Raw genomic sequence first — 26662 nt, forward strand, 5'->3', positions numbered from 1 at the left:
AACTGCAAGGAAAAAATTAAGAGCTGGAAGAGGAACCCATCAATTAAAAAAGATTAGATCTATCAAAAAGAGAAAACAGCAAAATTTAACTAATGTTTAATGATGCACACTTGAATGATAAAATATAAAGAAAATCAAGGAAGAAAAAGCAACTTCATTATCATAGAAGTTAGAACAATAGTTACTTTTAGGGAGGAGGAGACTGTTATTGGGAAGGGGCACATGGGGAGCTTTCCGAGGTGCCTGGGAAAGGTCTGTTTTTGGCCTATCTTATTAATTCATTAAACTAAATGTTTTATAAGGTTGTCCATATATCTTTGTTATATTCTACAACTAGATTTTTACATGCATCAAACAAACTGCACATATCACTATAACCACCACATCTGATTGTTTCATTCCCCTTCATTAAGTCTTTAAAGTCTCACCACTGTCTTCAAGATAAAACATAAACGGCTTGCTGTGGCAGACTCTTCATGATATGAGCCCTCCGTACCATTCTGGCCTCACCCTTCCCCACTCTTATGCTCTGCCTTCAAGCCATCCAGAATTTTAACAAGCTTAAGTCATGCTTTTCCATAATAAATTAGTGTCCTAGTACCATAAATTTTTCTCCTTCTTTACTTGACTGACTCCTATTCATCCTTCAAAACTCGATTTATGCTAGAGGTATGTGGGAGGGAGGGATGAATAGGTACAGCACGAGGGAATTTTAGAGCAGTAAAATTATTTTTTATGATACTATCAGGGTGGATCGGTGTCATTATACATTTGTCAAAACCCACAGAATGTACAACACAAAGATTGAACCATAATGTAAATAAACCTATTAGACTTTAAACCTATAGACTCTGGTTGATTTAATTTTTTTTTTCAGTTTATATATTTTCTTCGAGATGCCTTTCCTAACCATTCCAAATTTGAATTAAGTTTTCTTCCTCTATATTCCTCTACCACTCACTTATCAAATGATACTAGCTACATGTTTCTTGCTCTCTGGACATAAGCTCACTAAAGTCAATGACTTTCATCTTTAAACCTCAATGCCTAGCATGGTTCTTGGCATGAGGAAGAGATGTCCAATAACTGTTTGGGTAATACACAATTCTATCAATTCTTGGCATCTATAATTCTATCAATCATGTCTTATCAATCAAATTCCTTTCTTAGCACTTTGTGCCAATGAAACCTATAATAAGAATCCATATGATGACCATGCTTTTATGGGAATAAGACACTGTTTTATTTATATATATATATATATATATATATATTTTTATATATATATATACACACAACAAAAACTGTGCCCAAGATGGGCACTTAAGTGTTGTAATCAAATGAAACTTTGACACATTAATGGGACATTTTTAACATGCATTATTGTGTGGCAAAGTAACTGAAACAGAAATGATAGGTTGATATAATGATTGCAAAAAAACACTTCAAATTCTTTCTGGAAGAAGGCAAGATAAAAATAAATAAATGAGTCAGAAGACTACAATTAACATTTTTATTTTTATCAGCCAAACCATATTGTTATAGTTTCTCTTTTCTTTGTTAGTTTGCTAGCACCTATAATCAGCACCAATATCAGCAATGATACCACATGTACAGTGTAAAATTCATCACCCACTTTTACTTACAGATGTCTTAGACCTATTGCACTGCCCTACTACTAAAATAAGACTCCCAGTACACTCTACAGAATCCATAACTAGAATATTTTCCTATCTAAGAGTCCTAGTGCCGGAGTAGAGATAGCAAAAGCTGGGGACTGACTGATCATTTACTCCTACTACCCAGAAAGGAGGGATCTTCCAGCTAGTAAGAGGTTCCTTGGCTAGGACTGAGGGAGTTCAGTGGTTTATCTTTTGATTCCTCCCTTCATACTTTTCATTTATCCTACTGTGAATATCTTTCTTTGCAATAAATACATTCCAATTAGCATCTTCGAAAGTTTGCCTCTTCCTCTGCCACCTCAATACTTCTCTATTTCCAAGATATTACTATTGAAAATAAACTGAGAGGAATTGCCCAAAATTAAAATATAAGCAGAAAGACAAGATGATAAACCACAGATGGAAGTTTGAACAGGATACCAAACAAAGAGGAGAGCACAGTTACCAAAAGCCAAAATAGGAAGTCAGGAAATAAGAGGACCGGGATGGTAGAGGAAGGAAACACAGGCTAAGCAGGCAAGCAGAAAAAAAGATTTTGAGTAAATCATGGCATGGAACTATTACCTACGGCTGTTTTCACTGTGCTGCCTGCAATATAATTTATAGAAAGGCTGGCTATACCTAAAAGCAAAAGGGGGAGGAAGCGTTCTCACGCTTTGCTAGTGGGGGTGAAAACAGTACAACCCATACAGACAACCACTTCGTAATATTCTCCAAAAATGTTAAATGCATTGTTAAATGCACAATTATTTGACCCAGTAATCTCACTACTAGCTATTTATCCAATATGTATGCATGTATGAAATTATATATGTAAAGTGAAATCAACTCCAGCACTGTAACAGCAAACACTGGAGGCAACTTAAACACCCATTAATAGAAATTCCAATCCTAGCTGCGTACCTAAAAGAATTAAGAACAGGTATTCAAACAAATGCTTGTATATCAGTGTGCACACCAACATTACTCACAGTAGCCAAAAGCTGGAAAAACTCCAAATGTTCATCAACTATGAATGGAAAAATAAAGTGTGGTATAGCCACACAATGGAATAGTCAGTCATTATAAAAAAACGATGCACAATACAACTTGGATGAAACTCAAAAACATTATGCTAATTGAAGAAGTCCGTCACAAAAAGTCACATATTATATGATTACATTTATATGATATCCAGAATAGATAAATCCATAGAAAGTAGATTAGTGATTGCCAGGGGTTGGGGGTAAAGAATAGGGAGTGAATGCTTAATGTGAGTATGGGGTCTCCTTTATGGGTGATAAAAACATTTTGGAATTATACAGAGGTGATGGTTCCACAGCATCGTGAATGTACTAAATGTCAATGAATTATACTTTTAAATGGTTGATTTCATATGAATAAATTTCACCTCAATTTTTTAAATGTCCATTAATCGGGACTGGTTCCCTACATGTAATAGATACCACATATATTAAGTGAAAAAAACCAAGGCCATGTAACACTATGCAAAGCATACTACCATTTGTGAGGGGGTAAGTATATGCATATGTTTGTAAATGCATAAACTCTAGAAAAATCCTCAATAAATCGGCTCTGGCCAGAAACTGAATGGCTGAAGGATAGAGAAAAAAATGTTTTTCGTAACATAAACTAAATCTTGATAGAAAAATAAACCTTACACATGCAGTTTCTTAAAGTGGGGGGCAGGGAGGTTCAGTCCTAGGTTTGAGGTAACCAAGAATCAGCTACCTAGGAAACACCAAAATGATTAGGATGCGTTAATGCAAAAGCCAGAATAGGAGACTCAGATGAAAGTGATAAATGGTGAAAGTAAGATGGCAAAGAAACAATATGAGCTCTGGACCTCTGCCTTCTACGATTTTAGAAATAAGAAAGGGAAAATAGAAGAAACTGATGAGGTGAGAGAATCTGCAGGATAGAGGCCAGCTGGCCATGAAATTCTATTTTCCCACAGGGTATATGGTCCTAGATAAATAAGTGAAAATAATCAGTGACATAAATCTTGCTTTTATGCTTCCAGTGCTCACAGAAATAGGTTTTCAGCAACAGCCACTAAAATTTTAAGTAGCACAAAACTCTCAATCCTACAACAGATTAAAAAGGAAAGTGACAGGTGACAAGAAAGACAATAGGTATCTGAAATAAAAGTAAGAAAAGGCTCCCAAAGGAGTGAATCTTTCCTGTGTGTCTTCACTCTTTGAGGAAAACTTTGTACAACAGAGATTTCCTTCTGCAGATTAGCAAATATAGCACTGACATCACTCTACTCCCTCCAAGCCAATATGCTCAGCAGATAATTTGGCATCTTTTTAATTCTCTCCTCATACTTTTTGTTTTTCCTACTATTAACAATCTTTCCTTTCAATCAACACATTTTGATTAGTTCCTTAAAAGTTATCTCTAACTAGTGTACATGGACAATAGACTAGTAATTACCAGAAGGTGGAGGCGGGGGAAGGGAAAGTAGATGAGGTCAAAGGGATCAAATACCTGTTGGCAGAAAGAAATCTAACTATGAGCGGTGAACATACAATGCAATGTGTATGTGACTTGCTGTTCAATTCTACTCTTGAAATTTACTGGATTTCGTTAACCAATGTCACCATAATACATTTTTTTAAAAAGTCATATCTAAATTCGTCTCTGTGGAAATCTTTCTTGAACATACGTTATGCCATTCTTAACTATTTGCTTATTCCTCTGTCACCTTGGCACCTTCCTCTCTATTTCCAGTGTATTACTATGCAGCTGCTCAGAACCACTACATAAAAAAAATGGGGAAGTTGCCTCCATTGTATATTTTTCCTCTTCTAACCTGCATCCAGATTATAAGCCAGATCTCCTGATTCATTTTGCATACCTCCATTAATTCTTCCTTGGATCCCACAAGTATACTCTCTGGTCTATGTTATCTACTTATTAAGAAGAAGAATACTCCAAGAAAATACAGAAGACTTTGAGAAGAAGGAAACTAAAAGATGTACTGGATAAGCTTCTACTCAGGAGTTTTGCATTTTTAATAAATGCTTGTCTGGAGTCTCAAATCCTCACAAGATAAATTAAGAAAAGTATGACAATGTGCTTTTGGTCTGTTAATTGCTAAAAAGTCTTCATTTCTACTAAGGATGAACATGAGCACTCTAATGTTTATAAATCACCTTACAATACAGCAGATAAAGCATTAGTTATTGTCAGCCTCACATCTCAGTTGCCTGAACATGAGTCTCACAGTTTTAATTACAGAAGCATCCTAGGAATCTACAAGCTCTGGAAAAAGGAAATTTCCAACTCAAAGAAAAGAATGCTATCGTCCAACAAATATTGCAAATTGCATGCTTTCAGTAATAACTGTTTTCCTCTTTTCTTTTTTTCCAAGAATTGCAAATAGTCTTTCCCTAAACCCCAAGTTGAATGAGATCTCTCAAGGGCAAACAACGAGGCTTCATTCCCCGGCACTCAACACATCAGAGGGTGAAATTAACAGCTGCGCGGACACCAAAAGAAACAGAACACCATATCTCTACTTCTACAATTCAGTCTTGTCTTGTGGAGACAACGCAGTTTTGTGAAGAAAAAACATCCTGTCACTCAGGGAGCAAAGGAAAGTCTAAGAAAAAGTTTAAAGCACATCACTAAACTCTACTAGAAGATAATGGGTGATGGGCTGATGACACTTCAAAACTTACATATGTTACATGGATTCTTTCACATAGTCAAATACTGCATAACTAAATTTTTTAACTTATTTTTTGAAAAGAAAAATTAAGATGGTGGAAGAATATACACTAAACTGTGAAAAGTAGTTATCTCAGAGAAGACTGGAGAGCAGGTATTACAAAGAACCTTCATTTTCTATATTACACATTTCTGAATCATTTGAAGATTTTTATAGTGAATGTGTTATGTGTTTCTATAAGTTTAAAGTAAAAGGGAACATATAATATGTTGTGGGGCGGGGACAATTGTTCACAACACCATGCAAAGTGACCACCAATAATTCAAAATTAGTAATGAAACTAAAACATTTTGTGGACAGAAGCTGCAGGAAGTCCTTAACCAGTAACAAATGTGAAAGTCATAAGAGGCATGTGAATGAGGACAAAGGAAACATTTCTATTGTATTCAAAGCCAGGATTTCCGAGAAAGGAATCTTTGCAGTGGAAAGTAAACAACCTATTCCCTGTGGCTTCAAGAAATTCTTAAAACATAGTAAGAACCCAAAAGAAACAATGATCAAGAAGTAAATCTCAAATACTTAGTTGTGAACATTTTATTGTGGTATATGGTACTCTAAGACCAAGTCGAACAATGGAAAAAATAATCAAAAGCTATCTCTCATGCACACATGTTTGGACAAATGTAAAATCTCTCAAATGATTCATAGGGAACGGCTAACAACTGCCTTTAAGGAGAAGATCTAAGTGGGTACAGAAATGGGAGCAATAATTTTTTATTGTATTCCCTTTAATATTTTAGTATCATTATGCATATTATCTATTTAATAAATTATTTTTTGTTTTATAAATGAATTAATTTTAAAAGAAGACAAAAGCCAGCAGCCAAATAAGAGACATGGAAAAAAGACTGGGCTGCTCTTTGCGATGCCATGCAAAATGGCCACCAAGAAATCTTAACTAACAAGGAACCAATACATTCTGCAACTTTTAAGCCCAAGTAACTTGAAATGAAACAGAATTTTAATCCAGAGGGCACTGAACAGAACACTTGACATACATGATAGATACCAAATCCACATTAAGACAATACATGACTGGGAAAGTTATGAAGCTAGAACATTTCTTTTATGAGGCAGCACTGCAATGGATGGAGCTAAATGCCAGCTGGTGTAGGGACTGAGTAGCCCACTTATCAGGCCTTGAATGTAAGTAAATTGCATAAGTATTAAATTATGGCTTTGGGGAGAGCATAAATTTGTAATAAAATTCGCAGTGGCAGTGTCTCAGAAGAGCCTGGGGTACAGGAGTGAGTTCGATAATTTCTCAGGTCTCCCAGGACTGTCTTGGACACCTCTCCCCAGATTTCAGTGTAGGGCATTGTTTAAGAAGGCCAGCAGAAGTCCTAGTGGACTGTGCTAATGACCTGAAGGGGTCTGCCATGCAATAGCAACATAGCACTGCAAAGAGACATAAGGATAGGCTGAGTACTATCCCTTCAAAAGTTATGGTGAGGGATTCTGGTTCTCTACAAGACATTATTGGAAACATGGATTCACCTACTATAATGCTCTTGAAAGGATACTAATACTAGCTCAGACTCTGAAGCCACAAAGTTCTCTAAGAGCTGGATCTCCTGCTAGGCTGGGGCTATCAGCATGGTGGCTACTGTCTTATAGAAAATAAGCAGTGCAGAAAACAAACTGCTGGTGAACGTTGTGCTGGCCAACCTTCCTTTTTATATGGAGCTGGGCAAGGTGGTTATATCTGACAATCAGAAAGTGTCAGGTCCTCTCAAGTTGGTGTCCTCTGGCACAAACTGCTGGAGTGATAATCCCATAGTCTATATGATCACATCTTGACACAGTGAGTATCTGCCAACTGGTTCCACTCCATCTGGCATGGGATAAGTCTAGAATGGAAGAAAGGCATTCTGGACCAAAAACAGGTGGATAAAAATTCCTGTTTTACTGGAGTCCACCATCACCCGGACCAGGAAAACAAATTCTGGCCCCCATCAAGAGGCAACCAGAATACTCCATAAGCTTAAAGCTAGTCTTATCTATGCTAGAAAAACAGGACTACGAGAAGCATTAGCAGTACCTGCCCATAGTTTTGTGTTTGGTTGAGTTTAGTGGAGGAATTATACCCTCATCTGTAGAGCAGGCAGAAATCTAATGTTCCAAGTGGTTACTTATATGAAATGGCCCATGTCTCTGCCTCTCTCAAAAGGCACCATATTAGAAATAAGTCATAGCATGGCAGTGGACAGTTTAGATGAAGATTAAGAACAAAAGGAGGCTATGAAAGGAGTATTTGAATGTAGTGCAGACTAGGGATAAGGCATATCAGGCCTGGTAGCTTAACAGTAGTAGGAAGCGCCAAACACCTCCTATTTCCTGTTTAAGAATCAATAATATCAACATGATGGTTCACCAGGAAATATAACAATAAGAGCTGAAAAGAAGAAGGGTAAGTCATTTTATATGAACACTAAGTATGTAAAAGAAATTCTCCTGAAGTCAGTGACGGTCAAATAAGATGTCACAACTTGATAGCTAAGAAGTGTATTATTGACAGTGCTTCTGAATGTTTGGTCACTGTTTTTCATGAATGTGTTTTACACCCAAATGTTCTGAACTGATTCAATCTTTAAAAAAAAATTTAAACAATATGTTATGTTATGCTTTATTTTACCAATTTAAAAGACTGATTCATACTCAGGAAATTTTGGTTTATGATCTGTCGCTATTTAAGGCAATGTCGTAACAAAACCAGTGAAATAAACACTTCACAGACAATCGGAGAAATCTTTAAAGTACCAATGGAGGGCTATATTTCAAACAAAAGTTCGAGCTATCTTTGAGGTCATGTTACAAACAGAAATAATATAGACTCCATAACCTTTGTATTTCAGACATCATATTATGAACAACTTTAGGGATAGCACCAATAAAAGGGCCACTGAAATTTTAAGAGCCACTTAGAATTCTCAGTCAGGGAATCATTAGTGTTGTTGAACTAAAAAACTATGTCAACCTCAGCAACCAACTACCATTCAACCGAGTCTCAAATCCAAGCTAAAAAAATAAGTTTGCAATGACTTGCCTCTACATTGCCAGGCCTAGAATTATTTTTAATAAATATTCATATTTTTTAATTTTCATACAAGAAATGCATTTAGTAATTGGGAAAGTGCAAACAAAACAAAACAAAACAAAACTTATCTACGATCCTACCACTGAGAGCCACCATTACTGATCTCCTTAGGGTTTTTTCTATGCCTATGTGTATACAATTTATTTTTTAGATTACTGGAATCATACTACTTAATCGGCATAGTTTTAAAACTTATTCACATAAGTATTTCCTGTATTTTAAAAAATTATTTATTTAAAAGTATATTATTCCATCATATGGAATGCCATAATTGTCCAATCTTCCATTATTTTTGCAGTTTCCCTCTATTATAATTAAAGCCTAACCATAAATCTTCCTTTGCATCTCAAGTTATTTTCCTTGAACACTTCCTAGAAGTGAAATTACTGAGTTTGAAAGACTGTATTAATTTATACACCCCAGAAAAATATGTGAGTACCCGTCTCATGAAATCCTTGCCAGATTCTGAATCACTTTTGGTTCATTTCTCAGTTGCAACCAGTGATACCATCATCAATAATACAGTATGTAGGCAAAGCAGACATGTATAAAAACTGAAAATAGGAGAAAGTTGTAGAACTTAGTAGTCATAAGACTGTTTGGTGTGGTGGCACCATGTGTTGCTGCATTCTTTGGCAAGACATAGGTAGAAATATCCTTACTAAAGAATGACTTTGATACCTTAGAAAGTTTAGGGCATTTGGAAAAAGAACAGACCAGTTTCTCTCCTAGTTATGTTTAGGTGTGTAGCTAAGATAAATGTTCACATTATATAATTTGTTGCAAAAGAGATTCATACCAAATATGCAGACCAAATCACACGGCCTCAGAATAGCTATATAAATTGAGAAGTAAAAATTACTCAAAGATGAAAAACCTGGCATGCAGATAAGACCAGAAAACTAAACATGATGTGCTGAGGTTTGAGCATGCAAAAAACATGCATCTCTTGGTATCTGCCCGCAACCTTCAGTTGAGAACACATCCTAAAGAAAAGGTATAATCATTCTATTTCATGTGAGTACATAAAATAAAATTTGCTAAAAAGTCTTGGAAGAAAAGTAATGGGCTGTTGTGCTCTTAATGAAAATGATTCAAAGATACAAAGGCAATTTTATGAGGAAAAAATAGCCTTTTCAACAAATGATGCTGGGAAAACTGGATAGCTACATGCAAAAAGATTATCTTAGACTCTTAACTCATACCACATACAAATACAATGAATGAACCTTGACTGGATCTTAAACTGGGAGAGAAAGGACAAAAGAAAATTGGAGAATTCTGAATACAGAATGGATATCAGAAGACATTAAGATATTTTGTTAAATTTTTAGATGTGATAGTGGTTTTGTAATCCTATGTGAATTATATACTAAAGTTTAAAAAATTAACTTTCAAGAATCTTAAACTAATTAGTAGGCCTGTTGTTGGTAATAAAACATTGGTATATTAATCCTGAAATTTGCTTGTGCACATCATAGGAAGAGCAAATGAGTAAATAGTTTAGTGTTCTTGGAAACAAGGGTTCTCATTGAGAGAGAAGGAAGACACTAACATGAAATGGGGGAAGGTCAGGCGAAAACCCTGTGGTGAGGGTGTTAACTGGTGATATTAGTATGAACATATGAGCTGTGTATGTGTGTGTTTTCCTTCTTCTATCCATTCAAAGACCCAAAAAGCAATTGTATTCCGGTAGCAATGAGTATAACTAGTTCCAAGATCCTGATTTCCAAATACCACTTCCACAGAAAGGGACCAGGGCTCATTATAGAAATGACTTATTCTAGGACGGAGGCAGAAAAAGGACAAGATGAGCCTGGAATATCTTGTACCAGGAAAGAAAGTAGTCAAAGAACAATAGAGCCATGTCAAAAAGACACAGGATTTGGTTTAAAGGAACTCCCGAAGGCCAAATTTGGGACAATTTGAGTATCAAAGACAGAACAGGATTATAAAACACTGAGTTATAAAAAGAGTTCATGAGTCCATAGTGATAGCCATTAAAAAAGGAGGATAGGAGAGGAGGGAAAGCTCTTCTTTACAAGAAACTACTCAATGTAAGAGTAACAACAGAATTAGAAAATCATCATTTTGCAATCACCAATATAATGATAAATTTAGGCAATGATCATAATCGATTCTAATATTAATGAATGACAAGTTGTGAGAAAATAGGATATATACACACAATCTCAAAGTAGTACCCTACCCCCAGATTACTTATTCGTTACACAGGGGAAAAATACTTTAGCAGTAGAGGGATCTGAAAAAATCATCTGAACTAATAATTAACAACAGCATTACAAATATAGGAATCAGATAATTTTGCAAACTTGACATCCACTGTGTAATAAGTAGAATTTAATCGTGAAAAAACAATCAGATAAATCCAGATTTTAGAAAATTTTGTAAACAATTTAACTGGATTTATAGAATATCTATGTTTGTATGGAATTCTAAAGCTTTTGGGGAGAGCAGCTATTGGTGCAGAGAGATAACTCCTTCCCTTCCCTATCTCCTGGGAGAAGATGAATGTTTCTCCCCTCTGAATTCAAGTGAGAAGAAGCAAAGATTGACAAAGTTTGAGGGTGCTTGCAAGAATGGGAGCTAGACGGATTGGATGTCTACTTGGGCAGGAGAATTGTTGATCTGAACCCTACACCTATATATGCATATGATCTGGAGATCATTAAGGCCAACTCTTCCATTTTACACATCAAAAAACAGAAGTAGACAGTGGAAATATTTCCAAAGTCACTCAGAGAGATGGCAGCAAATTCAGATCTAGAGCAAGAACTCAATTACTACTCTTTATAACTTTTAACTATTAAAAGTAGTGCATTGTTAAATATTTAGAAAATGTAAGAAATGCAGGAGTTAAAAAGTCATAATCCCACATACCAGAGACAAGTTTGGTTAATATTTTGGTGCTTCTTTTTCCAGATAGTTTTCCCAAAATTGTATAGATACATTAAGTGTAATAGTCTGCCTGGGCTGCCATAACAAAATACCACAAACTGGGTGGCTTAAATCAGAAATTTATTTTCTTGGTTTTTGGAGGCTAAAAAATCAAAGATCAAGGTTCTAGCAGAGTTCAGTTTCTGGTAAGTCCTCTCTTCCTAGGTTATAAGTGGTCACTTTCTTGTTGTGTCCTCACAGAACAGAGAGCTCTGGTATCTCTTCCTTTTTATAAAAGGGCACCAGTCCTGTATGATTAGGGGCCCACTCTAGGACCTCATTTAACCTTTAACACTTCTTCCTCATAGGCTCTATCTCTAATTACAATCACAGGGGTGGGAATTTAGGGGGTGTTAAGATTTCAACATATGAGTTTTAGAGAGGGAGACACAATTAAACCCATGGCATTCTGCCCCTGACCTCCCAAAATTCATGTCCTTATCACATGCAAAATATATTCATTCCATCCTAACAGCCCCCAAAGTCTTAACTCATTCCAGCATCAACTCAAATTGAAAGTCCAAAGTCTCATTTAAATATCAGCTAAATCAGATATGAGACTCCAGGTATGATTCATCCTGAGGCAAAATTCCTCTCCAGTGTTAAACCTGTGAAACCAGACAAGTTAGGTGCTTCTAAAATACAATGTTAGAACAGGAACAGGCATAAGAGAGGTATTTCCATTCCACCAGGGAGAAATAGGAAAGATAGGTCCTGGCCTTGTCCCCCTGACTCTCTGCAGTGGCCCCCTCTGAAACAGAAGGAAACAGTCTTGCCTTATGGGCCTGTACTGGGAGTGGAAGCTCTGATACTCTCAGAATCACCTCCCAAGTCATTCTTCCCTTTCCTCAAGAATAGCACACATTTACAGCCAAATAATTCTATGGTCTGGTCCTATAGAATCCAAGAAGTCCAAGAGCCTTCCTTCAATCCCGTCCCTCTTTCTCTGCCCTCTAATTGAAATTAGCAATGTCTCTGGTATAATCTCATCTCTATTTCTGGCTTCTGCTGGGATGACTAAGTCCATGAGTTCTACCTATGATCTCTTTAGTATTCTCTTCAAAACAAGCTTTCTCATTTTTTACAACATGGATAGGCTAAAAACTTTCTCAATCTCCAAGCTCAGGCCCATAAGGCAAGGCTGTTTCCTTCTGTTTCAGAGGGGCCACTTTTTGCTTAACATTTCCTTCTTCAAATCTTTCCTTTCACATTTTACTATAAGGAGTAAGGAAGACCCAAGTCACACCTTCAATACTTAGAAATCTCCTCTGCTAAATATCCAATTTGAATGCTCACAAATTCTACCTTTCACAAAACAAACAATTTAGCCAAGTTTGTTGCTACTTTATAACAAGGATAGCCTTTTATCCAATTTCCAATAAACCGTTCCTCATTTCCATCTGAGACTTCTCCAGAATGGCCTTTAACATCCATATTTCTGTCAACAGTCCCTTCACAGTAATCTTGGCTTTTTCTAGCATACACCTTGAAATTCTTCCAGCCCAAAGCCACTTCTACATCTGTAGGTATTTGTTACAGCAGCACCCCACCTTTTGTCACCAAAATCTGTATTAGTCTGCTCAGGCTGCCATAACAAAATACCAAAGACTGGGTGGCTTAAACAATAGAAATGTGTATCACACAGTTTTGGAAGCTAGGAAGTTCAAGATCAAGGTGCCAGCCCAATTCTACTCCTGGTGAAGGTTCTTCTTGGCTCACAGATGGTCACCTTCCTGCTATGTACTCACACAGACAGCTCTATTATCTCTTACTCTTTTTATAAATGCACCATCTTATCAGATTAAGGTCTCATTCTTATGATCTCATTTAACCTTTATCATCTCTTCACAGGCCTCATTTCCAAGTAGTCGTATTGGGGGCTATTATTATTAATTTGAGCGGTATGCAATTCAATCCATAGCAGTAAATCTTAAATTATATATGTACATTATATATATACACATACACATACATACATACAGGAGAAATTTGTATAATTTTTAACTTACTTTTGTGAAAATTTCCCTCATTTATTATTCAAAGCACAATTTAAAATAAATGTATAATATTCACTCTTTTGGCTATTATCATTTATTTATTAACTATTTAGTCATTTTGAAATTTTGCTATTTAAAAGATTTTGCAGTGCACATCTCTGTCCACAAATCTTTGTCTGCTTCTTGATTACTTAGGATAAATTTCCAGAAACTCAATTGCTGAATCAAAGGCTGTGAATATTTTAAAGGGTCTCGGTACATATTGCCAAAACTGCTTCCTAGAAACCTGTACTAATATATACTCATCCATCTATGTTAGACATTATCATTAGAATTAAATATTTTTCTAATTGGAAAAAAGAATAGCAGTGTCATAAATAACCAAAAAAATAAGGCTTTTATTATTATTAAGAAAATTAAAAAGTCAGGTCAACCAAATAAAATATGCATTCTTAATTGATCATACAGTGTAGGTGGGGGGAGGGTGGGTGAGGGAGAGCTATAAAAATATCTGTGGAACAATTGGAGAATTCTTTCTATAGACTGTATTATATAATATTATTGTATGACTGTTAAATTTCTTGATTCTGATAATGGTATTTTGGTTATATAGACTGTCCGGGTCTTAGGAAATAAATGCTGATATGTCATGATGCCTTATACTCAAATGATTCATAAAATACATGTGTGTATTTTTGTGTATGTATATATAGAGAGAGAAATAAAGATATGAGAGAGAGGTGGGAAGGAGGGAGAGCAAATGAGGCAAAATGCTAGTCACTGATTCCAGTAAGGTGTAAATGGGTGCTTGTTGTATAATTCTCAACTTTTCTGTAACTTTAAAATTTTTCAAAATAAAAATATATGCAGGAGTAGTCGAAAGCTAGGAACAGACTATTCATAGAATAAAAATTAGTCAGTAAACAGATGAAATATGTATGAGAATTAATAAACACACTGATTATTTATGGCCACTTATTTACTACTGGCCCCTTGGCATTTGCTATTTAATCGCTTCAAATGCACTTCATCGAATGGGCCCAGGAAGAAATGGGAAGTGAAGTCTTCAATCATTCCATTTCACTTCTCGTTAGCAGTACTGCAAAAGGTTTAAAAGATTTAAAAAATATCAAAATTAGCTCATTATAATAAATTTTAGAGATGACCTATAGACTTTTAAATCACAGCCAGCTTTTCAATTCAGATTCTTCTGATCGCCTATAAACTTAAATGTTTGATAAATTCTAAGTCTTAAATAGCAAAAAAAAAAAAAGTAATAAATGATATGAAAAATAGCAGGTTTTCTTTAAGTAAAGAAAAAAATGTGACCTCTGCCATTGGTCTTACTTTTATCAGGAAAGCAGCTTGTAGAACAGAAGGCAACCAATGGATTTACAAACCACAAATGGAGGTTTTAATTCTCTCAAACAATATGATGGAAGTAGTATAACAGTGGTTCAAGAAAGACATAGGCTATTGAATCAGGTTGTCTCTGTTTGAATATTTACTTTGCCATTTACAACCTAAATGATTTGTGGCAAATTACTCAATCTCTGTATGCCTCAGTTTCCTCATCTGAAAAATGGAGACAAGAGTAAAATCTGTGTCTTAGGGCTGTTGTGAAGCACATGTTAGTTCTTAGAGCAGCATCTGGCAAACTTTAAGACCTCAAAATGTGTTAGCTACTACGGTTCTTATTACTAGTATTACTACGATGATTACTACCACCATTACTACCACTTTCAACCTGCAGTTGATAAGAGTTTGACATTTGATACGGAAAAACAACAGTAAACAAAAGCAGCACAAAACACACACAAAGACACACGCGCACACACACATTGAAAAAGTGAGAGAATAGACTCCAGTTCAGTCCTTTTGATATCCTCAAGCTATTTTAAGAGAAATTGAGAAAAGGTTATTATATTCTAATAATGCATGGCTTGTTTCAAGAAGAAATCTGCATAGTCTGAATAAGTTAATCTAGAAGAAATGGCAAGTTCTCTCAGTCCACCATTTGTCAAACTTTGTTGAGGCTTACTGTATTATGTTATCAGGTATGAAGACAGACAGTAGGAATACAAAATGGAAGAATGTCTATGACTTTAAAAAAATGTGTTCTTGTAAAAGAAATATATACCAATTACAATATAGATCGGCTATATAATGAATATATGCCCATTGTACTAAGGAAGCAGAGGAGAGACAACTCAACTAGACTTGGGGGAAGGAAAAAACAGCAGGAAGATTTCCCAGAGGTGATGACATTTAAACTGAGCCTTAAAGAATAAATACAGGTAAATGAAGAGAGAGTGAGTAAAACCATTCCTTCAGGGATGAAAGCTGGCAAGTGGAGAAAAAAGATGAGCACCATTGCCCTGCCCACAGCCAGAGAAAACCAAAAGACCTCTTCCTAAAGCTATTGGGCAGAGAGCCATTGGCAGTATAGGCCTAAGTAGGTGTGCTTCTGGAATAGCTTCTGTTAACACACACCAATACCCTCCCCAATGCCACATGAGCCACTTTCGGAGAACTCACAGAAAGCTGTGATTAAGAGATTCAGAGACAAGTTTCTCACTTACAACACTGGGCGGCAGCAGTGGGCAATGACTTCCTCAGGCTTTCTTCTTGAATAGGATACTAGAAGCAGAAAGGAGGAAAAAAACACATAATTAAGAAACCCAAGTAAAAGGAGGGGAAAAAAATAGCAGCTACCTGTAAAAAGGTCTAGCATTTGACTAGAGTCAAATTTTTTACTGAACAGAAACAAATGATTCTGCCACTGACTTCCCTGTGGGATCCTGACATACATGCCAGACTATCAGATAGAGCACTCAAATGCGATAAGCTAAAGTAGGATAGCAGAGAGGCTGTCCTGACCAACGGTATCTGGGCACCCTTCCAGCTCTGCCAGGCAGCTGTAGAATGCTTAGCCTTAGATAGCTTAGAGAAGCCTTAGAAAACTCAGTCCTCTAAGTTTTCCTATAGATTTCCCCATTTGGGTGATGGAACAGAAAACCTGAGACTGGGTTTTCTTATCTTTAAAATAAAAGTAAGTGCTTCTTCCCTCACAAGATCATGTGGGAAGTCAGTGAAATTATTTAAGCATATAATGCAACATCTGGTATCTACTAGAGTGTCCTTTCCACCTATACTGTAGCCTCCCCAACCCAACCTACCCCCATATCATCGCCACCAAAAAAAAGAGTACCAAAGCCATTAAAAAAATATTCTAGAAAAAAAAGCTGAATTAAGCTCAAGTCTTGAGGTTGTGTAGAATTTAGAAAGGCAAAACAGAAAGAGGCATAAACAAATTAACGCAGGTACACAGAGTCTAAAAAACAGAAGTTTGGTTCAGAGACCATTGAAGAATTAGAAGAATATAATTTGGTCCATCAACTTGCAAATATGAGATCTGGGGTTTTAGTCCTGACTCTGCCACTTATTAATCCTATTAATAAGCTATGAGATCCTGGGCAAGAAAGAGCTTCTCTAACACTGCCAACAAATGAGGCATTTATTCGACAGATATTTCTTGAGTACCTATTATGTTCAAGGCCTTGATTTCAGAACTGAGGGAATAGAGTTTGTAAATCACAGTAAGGAGTTTGGATTTTATTTCTAGCGTACTGAGAAGCCACTTACAATTTTAAATATGAGAGATATATGACTTGATTGTACTTTAAAAATCATTCTGTATGCTGTGTAAGATGAACTGTAGGCAACAAGAGAGGAAATAGACTATTGTTACAAATATACAGGCAAATCTGATGGCTTATATAGTAGCGTTGGTGGTGAAGAGCATTTCAAAGGGATTAAATCCGAAATATAAAACACTTTTTGTAAATAAATATACTTTTATATGTAAAGTATTTTATAAACAATAAACTATGATACAAATATCTGCTATTACTACCTCCATTAAGGAAGGATAAAAAGTCAACCACAATTATATAAGATAAGAGAGTATTAGTAAAACTACCAATCATAAAAATATTCAAAATTTCTTGAAGGTTAAGTGACCCACTCCACAGTAACAAAGAGGCTTAGTTATAAATAATAACCATTATAAATAATGATTGTTTTTGTAGTGAGCACACAGGCGTAACAGTAAGGAAACCATAAAACTTTAAGTATTAAACTAGAATTCAGACATAAGCGATGAGAGTAGATATTCTGAGATATATTTAATGAATCTCTTCAAGGCCCAAGGCAGGAAGTTGAAGACCAACTAGAACCTAATCAATAACGTTAAAAGAACTAAGAAAACATCTACGATACCTATGTACAAAAAAAACAAAAAAAGAAAAAACAGTACAAAAAATGAAAATTACAGACCAACCTCATTTATAAATACAAATGCAAAAATCCTAAATAGATTACCAAACCAAATTCATATTCTCCACTATAAATGTTATATTTACATGTGAAAATATATTGTATGTGTGCATATATATGCTGAACATATAACCAGGTGGTCTATAAATTAAAGGATAGTTCAACATCTGAAAATCTATTCATGTAATTCACCACAATAAGCAGATTACAGGAGAAAAGCTATGTGATCTAATAGATGCAGAAAAGGCCTTGAATAAATCCCTTCCTTTTTCATGACAAAAATTCTTAAAAAGCAGAAAGGGTAATCTGATAAAGGCTATCTATCAAAATCTACAGTAAACATTATACTTTACGACTCATGAAGCATTCCCCTTATACACGGGGAAAAAACAAGTCTCCCCACTTTCACTCCAACTATTAAAAATTACACTGGGTGTTTTACACAATGAATTTTTTTTAAATAAGTGGTCATAAAAACAAGGAGGGTCTGAGAAAATATCACAGCTAAGAGGAGCCTAAGAAGGAGATAAGACAACTAAATGTAACACAATGTCCTGGATGAGATCCCAGAACAGAAAAAAAATATGAGATAAAAACTAAAGAAATCTGGCCAGGAGCAGGTGGGGGGCAGGGGAGGAAGACTATGGATTTTGAGGGGGGAGTTAGTTAATAATGTAATAAAATATAATAAAAATAAGTAAAAATATTAACTTTTAGTTAATAATATACCAATACTAGTTCTAACACTTACCATATTTATCACATTTCCTGCTCATTGTCTCTCCTATCTGATCCATGAGAACAAGGATCTTTGTTTTAACTTCTGACATATGCCAAGCACCTACAACATGCCTGGTACATAGTGATCCATAAGTTATTTGGTAAATAAATGACTGAATATCACCAATAAACACAAAAAATGAAAATTAAAATAATGCTCTAAACTCATTAGATGAGTAAAATCTGCTAATACTGAGTTTTATTAAGGATATAGAGAAGAAGAAAAATGGGGATGTAAATTGGTATGATTATTTTAGAGAGCAATTTAGCACTATTTAGTAAGGTTGAACAGAGCATATGCCACAACCAAGCAATTCTACTTCTATATATATCCAGGGAGTCTCTCAAACATAAGCATAAAGAAACAGGCTCAGGGATGTTCACTGGAACATGCACTTGTAATAAAAACCTAATTGTCCATGGAGAGGAAAAGCAATAAATGGTGGTACATTCCAAATATATAGTGGTAGATCACCAAGCCAGTCTTAACTTGGTGCTTCTGGACCTAAAAGGATATAATGTAAGTGAACCATTACATACTGTAGAATATAAAGATAATACTCTACACTGTATTTTTAAAATTATTTTGCAGCAAGTTTGACCAAATCTTATTGAAACCTGAAAGTAGGTATACTGGTTTTAATTTACTATTTCTTCTGATTTTATATCTGCTTAAAATTTTTTCATGCTGTTAAAACCATCAGAAGAAAGGTTGGTGGAATCACTTTATAACAGATGAAATAGGCTGACACTAGTTGAAGCCACTGTTGAAACGTAGCATCACTAAAAGTGAGATCAGACACCATCTGCCTACCAAAAAGAAAAAAACTTCAATCTAAATCTCAATTTAATCCTCCAACTACTACATAAAATTTTCACTTTAAAAGAAGTAAATGGCAAATGAAACCTTGGGAATATCTAATCAGCCAAATACAGAATGTGTAGAGTTCTACACAACAAATGAGGGAAAGGGAAACAACTATAGAATAAAAATGATTTAAAAGACATGACCAAAAATGTACAAATTGTTTAGATTTTGAATTGAACAAATTAACTGTGAAAAAAAAATCTTTGAGACAATAAAGGACATTTGAACTCAGACTAGGTATTAGATAATATTAAGGAATTACTTTTAGAACAGAATAGAGAGCCCAGAAATAAATCCATATCTATAGCTCATTTAATATATGACAAAGGAGGCAAGAATATAAAATGGGGTAAAGACAATCTCTTCAATAAATGGTGTTGGGAAAATTGGACAGATACATGCAAAAAAAATGATATTAGACCACCTTCTTACACCATATAAAATATACTCAAAATGGTTTAAAGACTTAAATGTAAGACCTAAAACCACAAAACTTCTAGAAGAAAATATAGGCAATAATCTCTCTAATAGTGCTACCAGTAATTTCTTTTCAGACATATCTCCTCAGGCAAGGGAAACAAAAGAAAAAATAAATGAATGGGACTACATCAAACTAAAATGTTTCTGCATAGCAAAGGAACCATTAACAAAACAAAAAGATGTCCCACTAAATAAGAGAAGATATTCACTTATGACACAACTGATAGTGGTTAATATTCAAAATATATAAAGAACTCATACAATTCAATAATAAAAAACAAACAAAAAAATAAAAAATGAGCAGAAGGCCTAAATAGACATTTCTCCAAAAAGGAAATATAGATGGCCAATAAACATAAGAAAAGGTGCTCAAGGTTACAAACCATCAGAGAAATGCGAATTAAAACCACAATGAGATATCACCTCACACCAGTCGGAATGGCTATCATCAATAAATCAAAGAACAACAAGTGTTGGCAAGGAGGTGGATAAAAGGGAACCCTCATATACTGTTGGTGGGATTGCAAATTGGTATAGCCATTATATAAAACAGTCTGGAGGTTCCTCAAAAAATTAAAAATGAATATACCTTTTGATCTTGCAATTGTATGTCTGGGTATTTATCCAAAGTAAAACAAAACTATAATTCATAAAGATCTATGCATCCCTATGTTCATGGCAGCACTATTTACAACAGCCAAGATATGGAAGCAACCTAAATGCCCATCAACAGATGTTTGGATAAAGAAGTTATGGTTCATATATACAACAGAAGATTACTCAGCCATAAAAAAATGAAAAAAACCTACCATTTGCAACAATATGAATGAACCCAGAGATTACGCTGAGCGAAATAAGTCAGACAAAGATAAATACCATATGATTTCACTTATATGCAGAATCTAAGGAATGAAAAGAACAAACTAATCAAAAATAGACTCACAAATATAGAGGACAATCTGGCGATGGCCAGAAGGGAGGGAGATTAGGGAGCTTGGAAAAAGGGGTGATGGGTTAAAGAAGTACAAATTAGTAGCTGATAGTTGGTCATGGGGATGGGGAGCACAGCACAGGGAATGCAGTCAGCAGCAATGTAACAGCTAGGTGTAGAGCCAGAGGAGAGAAAAGGTAATCGGTGGATCGTTTCATAAACTATATAAATGTCTAACCAATGTACTATATACTTAAAACTAATAAAATAAAAAATTTTTTGAAAATAAATTATTGTTAAATTTGATGTTAATGGAGTATTTTTTTAATGCATTATCTGTTAAAGATGTATACTGATATATTTATGGATGGGTGAGATGAGGTGATGTTTGGGATTGGTTTTAAAACATCCCAGGAAAAAAAGAGGAAAGATTTTTGCACGATAAAAAATTTCAACGATTAAGTTTTTAAACAAAGGGGAAATCACAGTGAGATACCACTTCACACATAATAAGATGGCTATAATCAAAAATACAGATAACAAGTGTTGGCAAGGACATGGAGAAACTGGAACTCTTATACACTGCTAATGGGAATATAAAATGGTATGACCACTTTGTAAAACAGTCTGGCAGTTTCTAAAACAATTAAACATGTTACCATCTCATCCAGCAATTGATCCCCAGGTATATATATGCCCAAGAGAATAGAAAACATATGTCCAAACGAAAACTTGTACATGAATGCTCATAGCAGCATTATCCGTAAGAGCCAAAAAGCGGAAACAACCAAATTGTCCATCAACTGACGAATGAATATAGTATAACCATCGATGGAATATTATTTGACAATAAAAAAGAATGGAGTACTGATTTATTCTACAAAGTACTAGAAACTTTGACAATATTAGGCTAAGTAAAAGAAGACGGTCACAAAGGATCACATATTGTATAATTCTATTTATATGAAATATCCAGAATAAGCAAATGTACAGAGATAGAAAGTAGGCTGGTGGTTCCTTAGGACTGAGAAGGATGAGGGGAATGGAATGTAAATAGCTAAGGGCACAAGGTTTTTTATGGGGCAAAATTAATTGTGATGGATGTAGAACTCTGTTAATACACTAAAAGCCACTAAATTGGACACTTTAAATGTACATGTGAATTGTAAAACATGTAAACTATATTTCAATAAAGCTCTTTAAAAAAAAAACAGGGTGATGTAGGAAGGAAAGTAAACTTAGTGAGCTCCATATCCTAGAATGGGAGCAGAAAGCAAAAATCTCCGAGTTGGGAACCACAGACCAAGAATCACCATTTTTAGAACTTGTAAAATTCTGCAATATTTGTACGTTATATTTATTTTTTATTGTTTTAATCCCTTCATCTGATTTCGTACAGTGATACAGCAAAGTACAGCAAGTTTCTTTACTAGGAAAACAAGGAAGATGGGAGTTTAAAAGGCTGTATACTACTCCGCAGCCAGGCTCTGGGAAAACAAAACCACAAAGTGAAAAATGGATGCAAGGATAAAGTGGATTTTGGCCATTTATCAAGGGGAAAAGACAGATTGGAGCTTTCAACAAGGAAAAGTTGGGGTGCTAGCTCTGGCAAGAGAAGAGTTATGCAGCTTAATAATAGAAAACCTACTAAAAATTTTGGTGAGGTTAGAGAAAATCCTGAAATAAGTAGTTTGCACTTGTCTCAAATTCCATTTCTTTATCTTTGGTTTAACTCATTGTGTCCCTCAAAAAGATATGCTGAAGTCCTAATTCCTAGTATCTGTGAATGTAATCTCTCTGCAGATGGAATCAAATTAATCCAATGTAAAAACAAAAAATAAAAAATAATTAAAAAAAAATTTATCCAATGTCTGGTGTCCTTATAAGATGAATGGAAATTTGGACACAGACATAGAAAGAGGGTATAACATATTGTGATGACAGAGAAACATACATAGGGAGGCATGTAATCATGGAAGCAGAGACTGATGATGTGCCTACAAGCCAAGGAACAGCAAGGACTGGTGGGACCCATAAGAAGATAGAAAAGAGGCATGGGGTAGGGTAGTTTCTTCCTCAGAGCCTCCAGAAGGAAGTGACCAGACCAACTGACCTTGATTTTAAAATTCTAGCCTCCAGAACTGTGACAGAATAAATTTCAGTTGCTATAAGCTATTCAGTTTATAATACTTTGTTATGGCAGTCCTAGGAAACTAGTAACTGCATTTTTGCTTCCTGCAGTTATCTCTGGATGCTGGTCATTAATTGCCAAATCCAACAGCTCCATTTCACTGTTCATCTTCTTTGTTCTTGGTAACATTTAACCCTATCAAGAATTGCTGCCTTAAAACTTTCTTTCCTTGTTCCATAAAGTTTTTCTGGTTCTCTTTCCTTCATGCAGCTCTTTCTCAGTCTCTCTTGTTTCTCAAGATTCTATCTTTGATGTTTCCCAAGGTTTTATCCTTCTTCTTTAATACTCTTTCTACATACTCAATCTGAGTGAGCTCGTCTAATCCTATGACTTCAATTGCTACCATTATGTTGATGAATCCAAACCCTACACCTATAGTTAGTTCCCCATCCCATCCAACCCTGAGCTTCAGATTCTCTCATGAAGTTGCTTACCAGACATTTCTACTGAAATATCTCCAGGCACTCTGACTTCTACCTTATAATCAGACCAATTTGCTGATAGTCCACCATGTTCAAAAGTAAAATAATTTATCTTTTCCTTCCACCAATATTAAAAACATTCCCCATTTCTGATGGCCCAGATTGAGTTGTGTTCTCTTCTATGCACTAGATCCATCCCTAGAGATAAGTTAGGACCAAGCAATGCAATAGTCTAAACATCCCTAAAAAGAGCAAACAAATGGGATCTATATCCAAAAATCTGGAATGAGCAAAAGAAATGCCTTCTATTCATCTGTGTAACAAGAACAGTTTCCCTAGGCTCCTTCCTTAATGGTCTAGAGCCAGGCTAGTGCCAATTCAGCCACTTCTGGAGAACAATAGGAAGAACAGAAAAATTAGGACAAAAATCCTTCTAATGAAATGTTAGGCAATCTCACAGCTGCCTTTCACACAGTTTAATTTCTCTCATTCTTCAACATGCTCACGACTCCCTCCACTGACATACTATTAATAGATTTTCTCCATTTCTTTATATTGCAAATAAGGCAGTTCCTACCTCATTTTCAGCTCCCAAGGCATTGATTTGCTCCAATTTATAGGTCCAATATCTGGCTTCCTCCTCTGGGATATCTACCATGAAAAAGAAGGAAGCATATTACCTGGTTAATAATTTAATCATGGGTCAATAATTCTTTATTCAGTCACAATAATAAAAATTACAAGGATGGTAGTGACGGACTAATTTGACTGGTAGCTCTGTTCTTGCTATGAACATTTACTTGAAACTTCACACACACACAAAAATAACGTACTACTATTCCCATTGGATCAGAAGACTTAATACTGTTAAGATGTCAATACTACCCAAAATGATCTACAGATTCAAAATCCCAGTGTTCTTTTTTTTTTTTTTTGCAGAAATAGAAACCCTATCCTAAAATTCATGAGATCTCAAAGGACTCTAAATATCCAAAACAATCTTGAGAAAGAAAAACAAAGCTGGAGGACTCATTTCCTAATCTCGAAACTTACTATAAAGCTACAGTAAACAAACAGTGTGATAGTGATATAACAGACATATAGATGAATAGAATAGAAATAGAAATAGAAATAGAAATAGAATAGAATAGAATAGAACAGAACAGAATGAGAAAATATTTGCAAATCATATATCTGATAAGAGATTAATACCCAGAACATATAGAACTTCTAAAAGTCAACAACAACAAAACAAAAACCCAATTCAGAAATGGACAAAGGACTTGACAGATATTTCTCCAAGAAATGTATATATAAGAATTTGTTATCTCAGAAGATATACAAATGGTCAATAAGCACATGAAAAGATGTTCACCATCAACAATCATTACAGAAATACCAATCAAAACTACAATGAGATACACTTCACACCCATTAGGATGGCTACTATCAAAAAAAAAAAAAAAGAAAAACAGAAAATAACAAGTGTTGGCAAGGATGTGGGGAAACTAGAACCCCTAAACACTGTTGATGGAAGTATAAAATAGTACAGACACTATGAAAAATAATATGGAGATTCTTCAAAAAATTAAAAATAGAATTACCATATGGTCCAGAAATTTCACTTCTGGGTTAGACCCAAAAGAACTGAAAGCAGAATCTCAATGAGATATTTGCACATCCATGTTCACAGCAGCATTATTCACAATAGCTAAAATATGGAAGGAACCCAAGTGTCCATCAATGAATTAATGAATAAGCAAATGTACTATCTACATACAATGGAACATTATTTAGCCTTCAAAAGGAAGGAAATTCTGACACCTACTACGACATAGATCAGAATTAGGACTGTCTCTGGATACAGTCCTAAAGGCATACGGCAAATGAAAAAACATTTATTCGATATAAGACCTGAAACAATAAAATGCATAGAAGAAAACATAGAAACTAAACTCGAGGACCTTGGACTTAAAGAGGATTTTATGAATTTGATCTCAAAGGCAAGGGAAGTAAAAGCAAAAATAAATGGATGGGACTACATCAAACTAAAAAGTTTCTGCTCAGCAAAAGAAACTGTCAACAAGGTAAAGAGACAACCATCCGAATGGGAAAATATATTTGCAAGCAATGCTTCCGATAAGGGCCTAATATCCAAAATATACAAAGAACTCATATGACTCAACAACAACAAAAAAGATACGATCCAATCAAAAACCGGGCAGAGGACCTGAACAGACACTTCTCCCTAGAGGACATATAAACAGCCACAAATACATGAAAAGATGCTCAACATCACTAGCTATTAGGAACTCAAAACCACAATGAAATACCATCTCATATCTGTTAGAATAGCAATAATCAACAGGACAAGTAATAACAAATGCTGGAGAGGATGCAGAGAAAAAGGAACCTTCATATGCTGCTGGTGGAACTGCAAATTGGTACAGCCACTATGGAAAACAGTATGGAGGGTCCTTAAAAAAACTAAGAATTGATCTACCATACAATCCGGCAATCCCTCTCCTGGGTATTTACCTCAAAGACTTGAAAACCCATATTCAAAAAGATACTTGCACACCAAAGTTCATAGCAGCATTATTCACAGTATCCAGGACATGGAAGCAACCGAAGTGTCCTATGATAGATGATTGGCTAAAGAAGCTGTGGTACATATATACAATGGAATATTACTCAGCCATAAGAAGAGATGAAATATTGCCATTTGTGACAACATGGATGGACCTCGAGATAATCATGCTAAGCAAAATAAACCAGACAGAAAAAGTTGAAAATCACATGAGATCACTTATATGTGGGATATAAACTTAAAAGCAACAAACAAACAGGACAAACAGAGACGTATGGACATGGACAATGGACTAGTGGTTACCGGAGGATAGGGGGTGGTGGAGGAGGGGGGAGGTAGACAGGGTAAAGGGGGTCAAATATAGGGGGGTAGGGGGAGAGTGAAGAGGGTAAAGGAGATCAAATATATGGTAGCTGAAGGAAACTGGACTTTGGGTGGTAAACACACAATAGAATATATAGATGTCAAATTATAATGTACACCTGAAAATTACATAATTGTATTAACCAATGTTACCCCAATAAACTTAATTTTAAAAAAAGAAAAAACATTTATTTGAGAAAATCTACTGAAACTTTAAACAGCCAAT

General features: G+C 35.2%; 1 protein-coding gene across 8 annotated transcripts in view; it reads right to left on the minus strand.

Moving 5' to 3' along the window:
• The window catches only part of UNC13B (unc-13 homolog B), a 171034-nt gene that overhangs the window by 100527 nt on the left and 43845 nt on the right, over positions 1–26662 (minus strand). For all 8 annotated transcript variants that reach the window (XM_016130260.2, XM_036218387.1, XM_036218388.1 and 5 more), the window contains exons 6-7: positions 24061–24134; positions 16056–16113 (exon numbers count right to left, since the gene is read on the minus strand). In XM_016130260.2, the coding sequence (XP_015985746.2) occupies positions 16056–16113; positions 24061–24134 (132 nt within the window). The remainder of the gene's footprint in view (positions 1–16055; positions 16114–24060; positions 24135–26662) is intronic.

The sequence above is a fragment of the Rousettus aegyptiacus genome, unplaced genomic scaffold, assembly GCF_014176215.1.
Source record: "Rousettus aegyptiacus isolate mRouAeg1 unplaced genomic scaffold, mRouAeg1.p scaffold_m13_p_3, whole genome shotgun sequence".
Classification (NCBI taxonomy): Eukaryota; Metazoa; Chordata; class Mammalia; order Chiroptera; family Pteropodidae; genus Rousettus; species Rousettus aegyptiacus.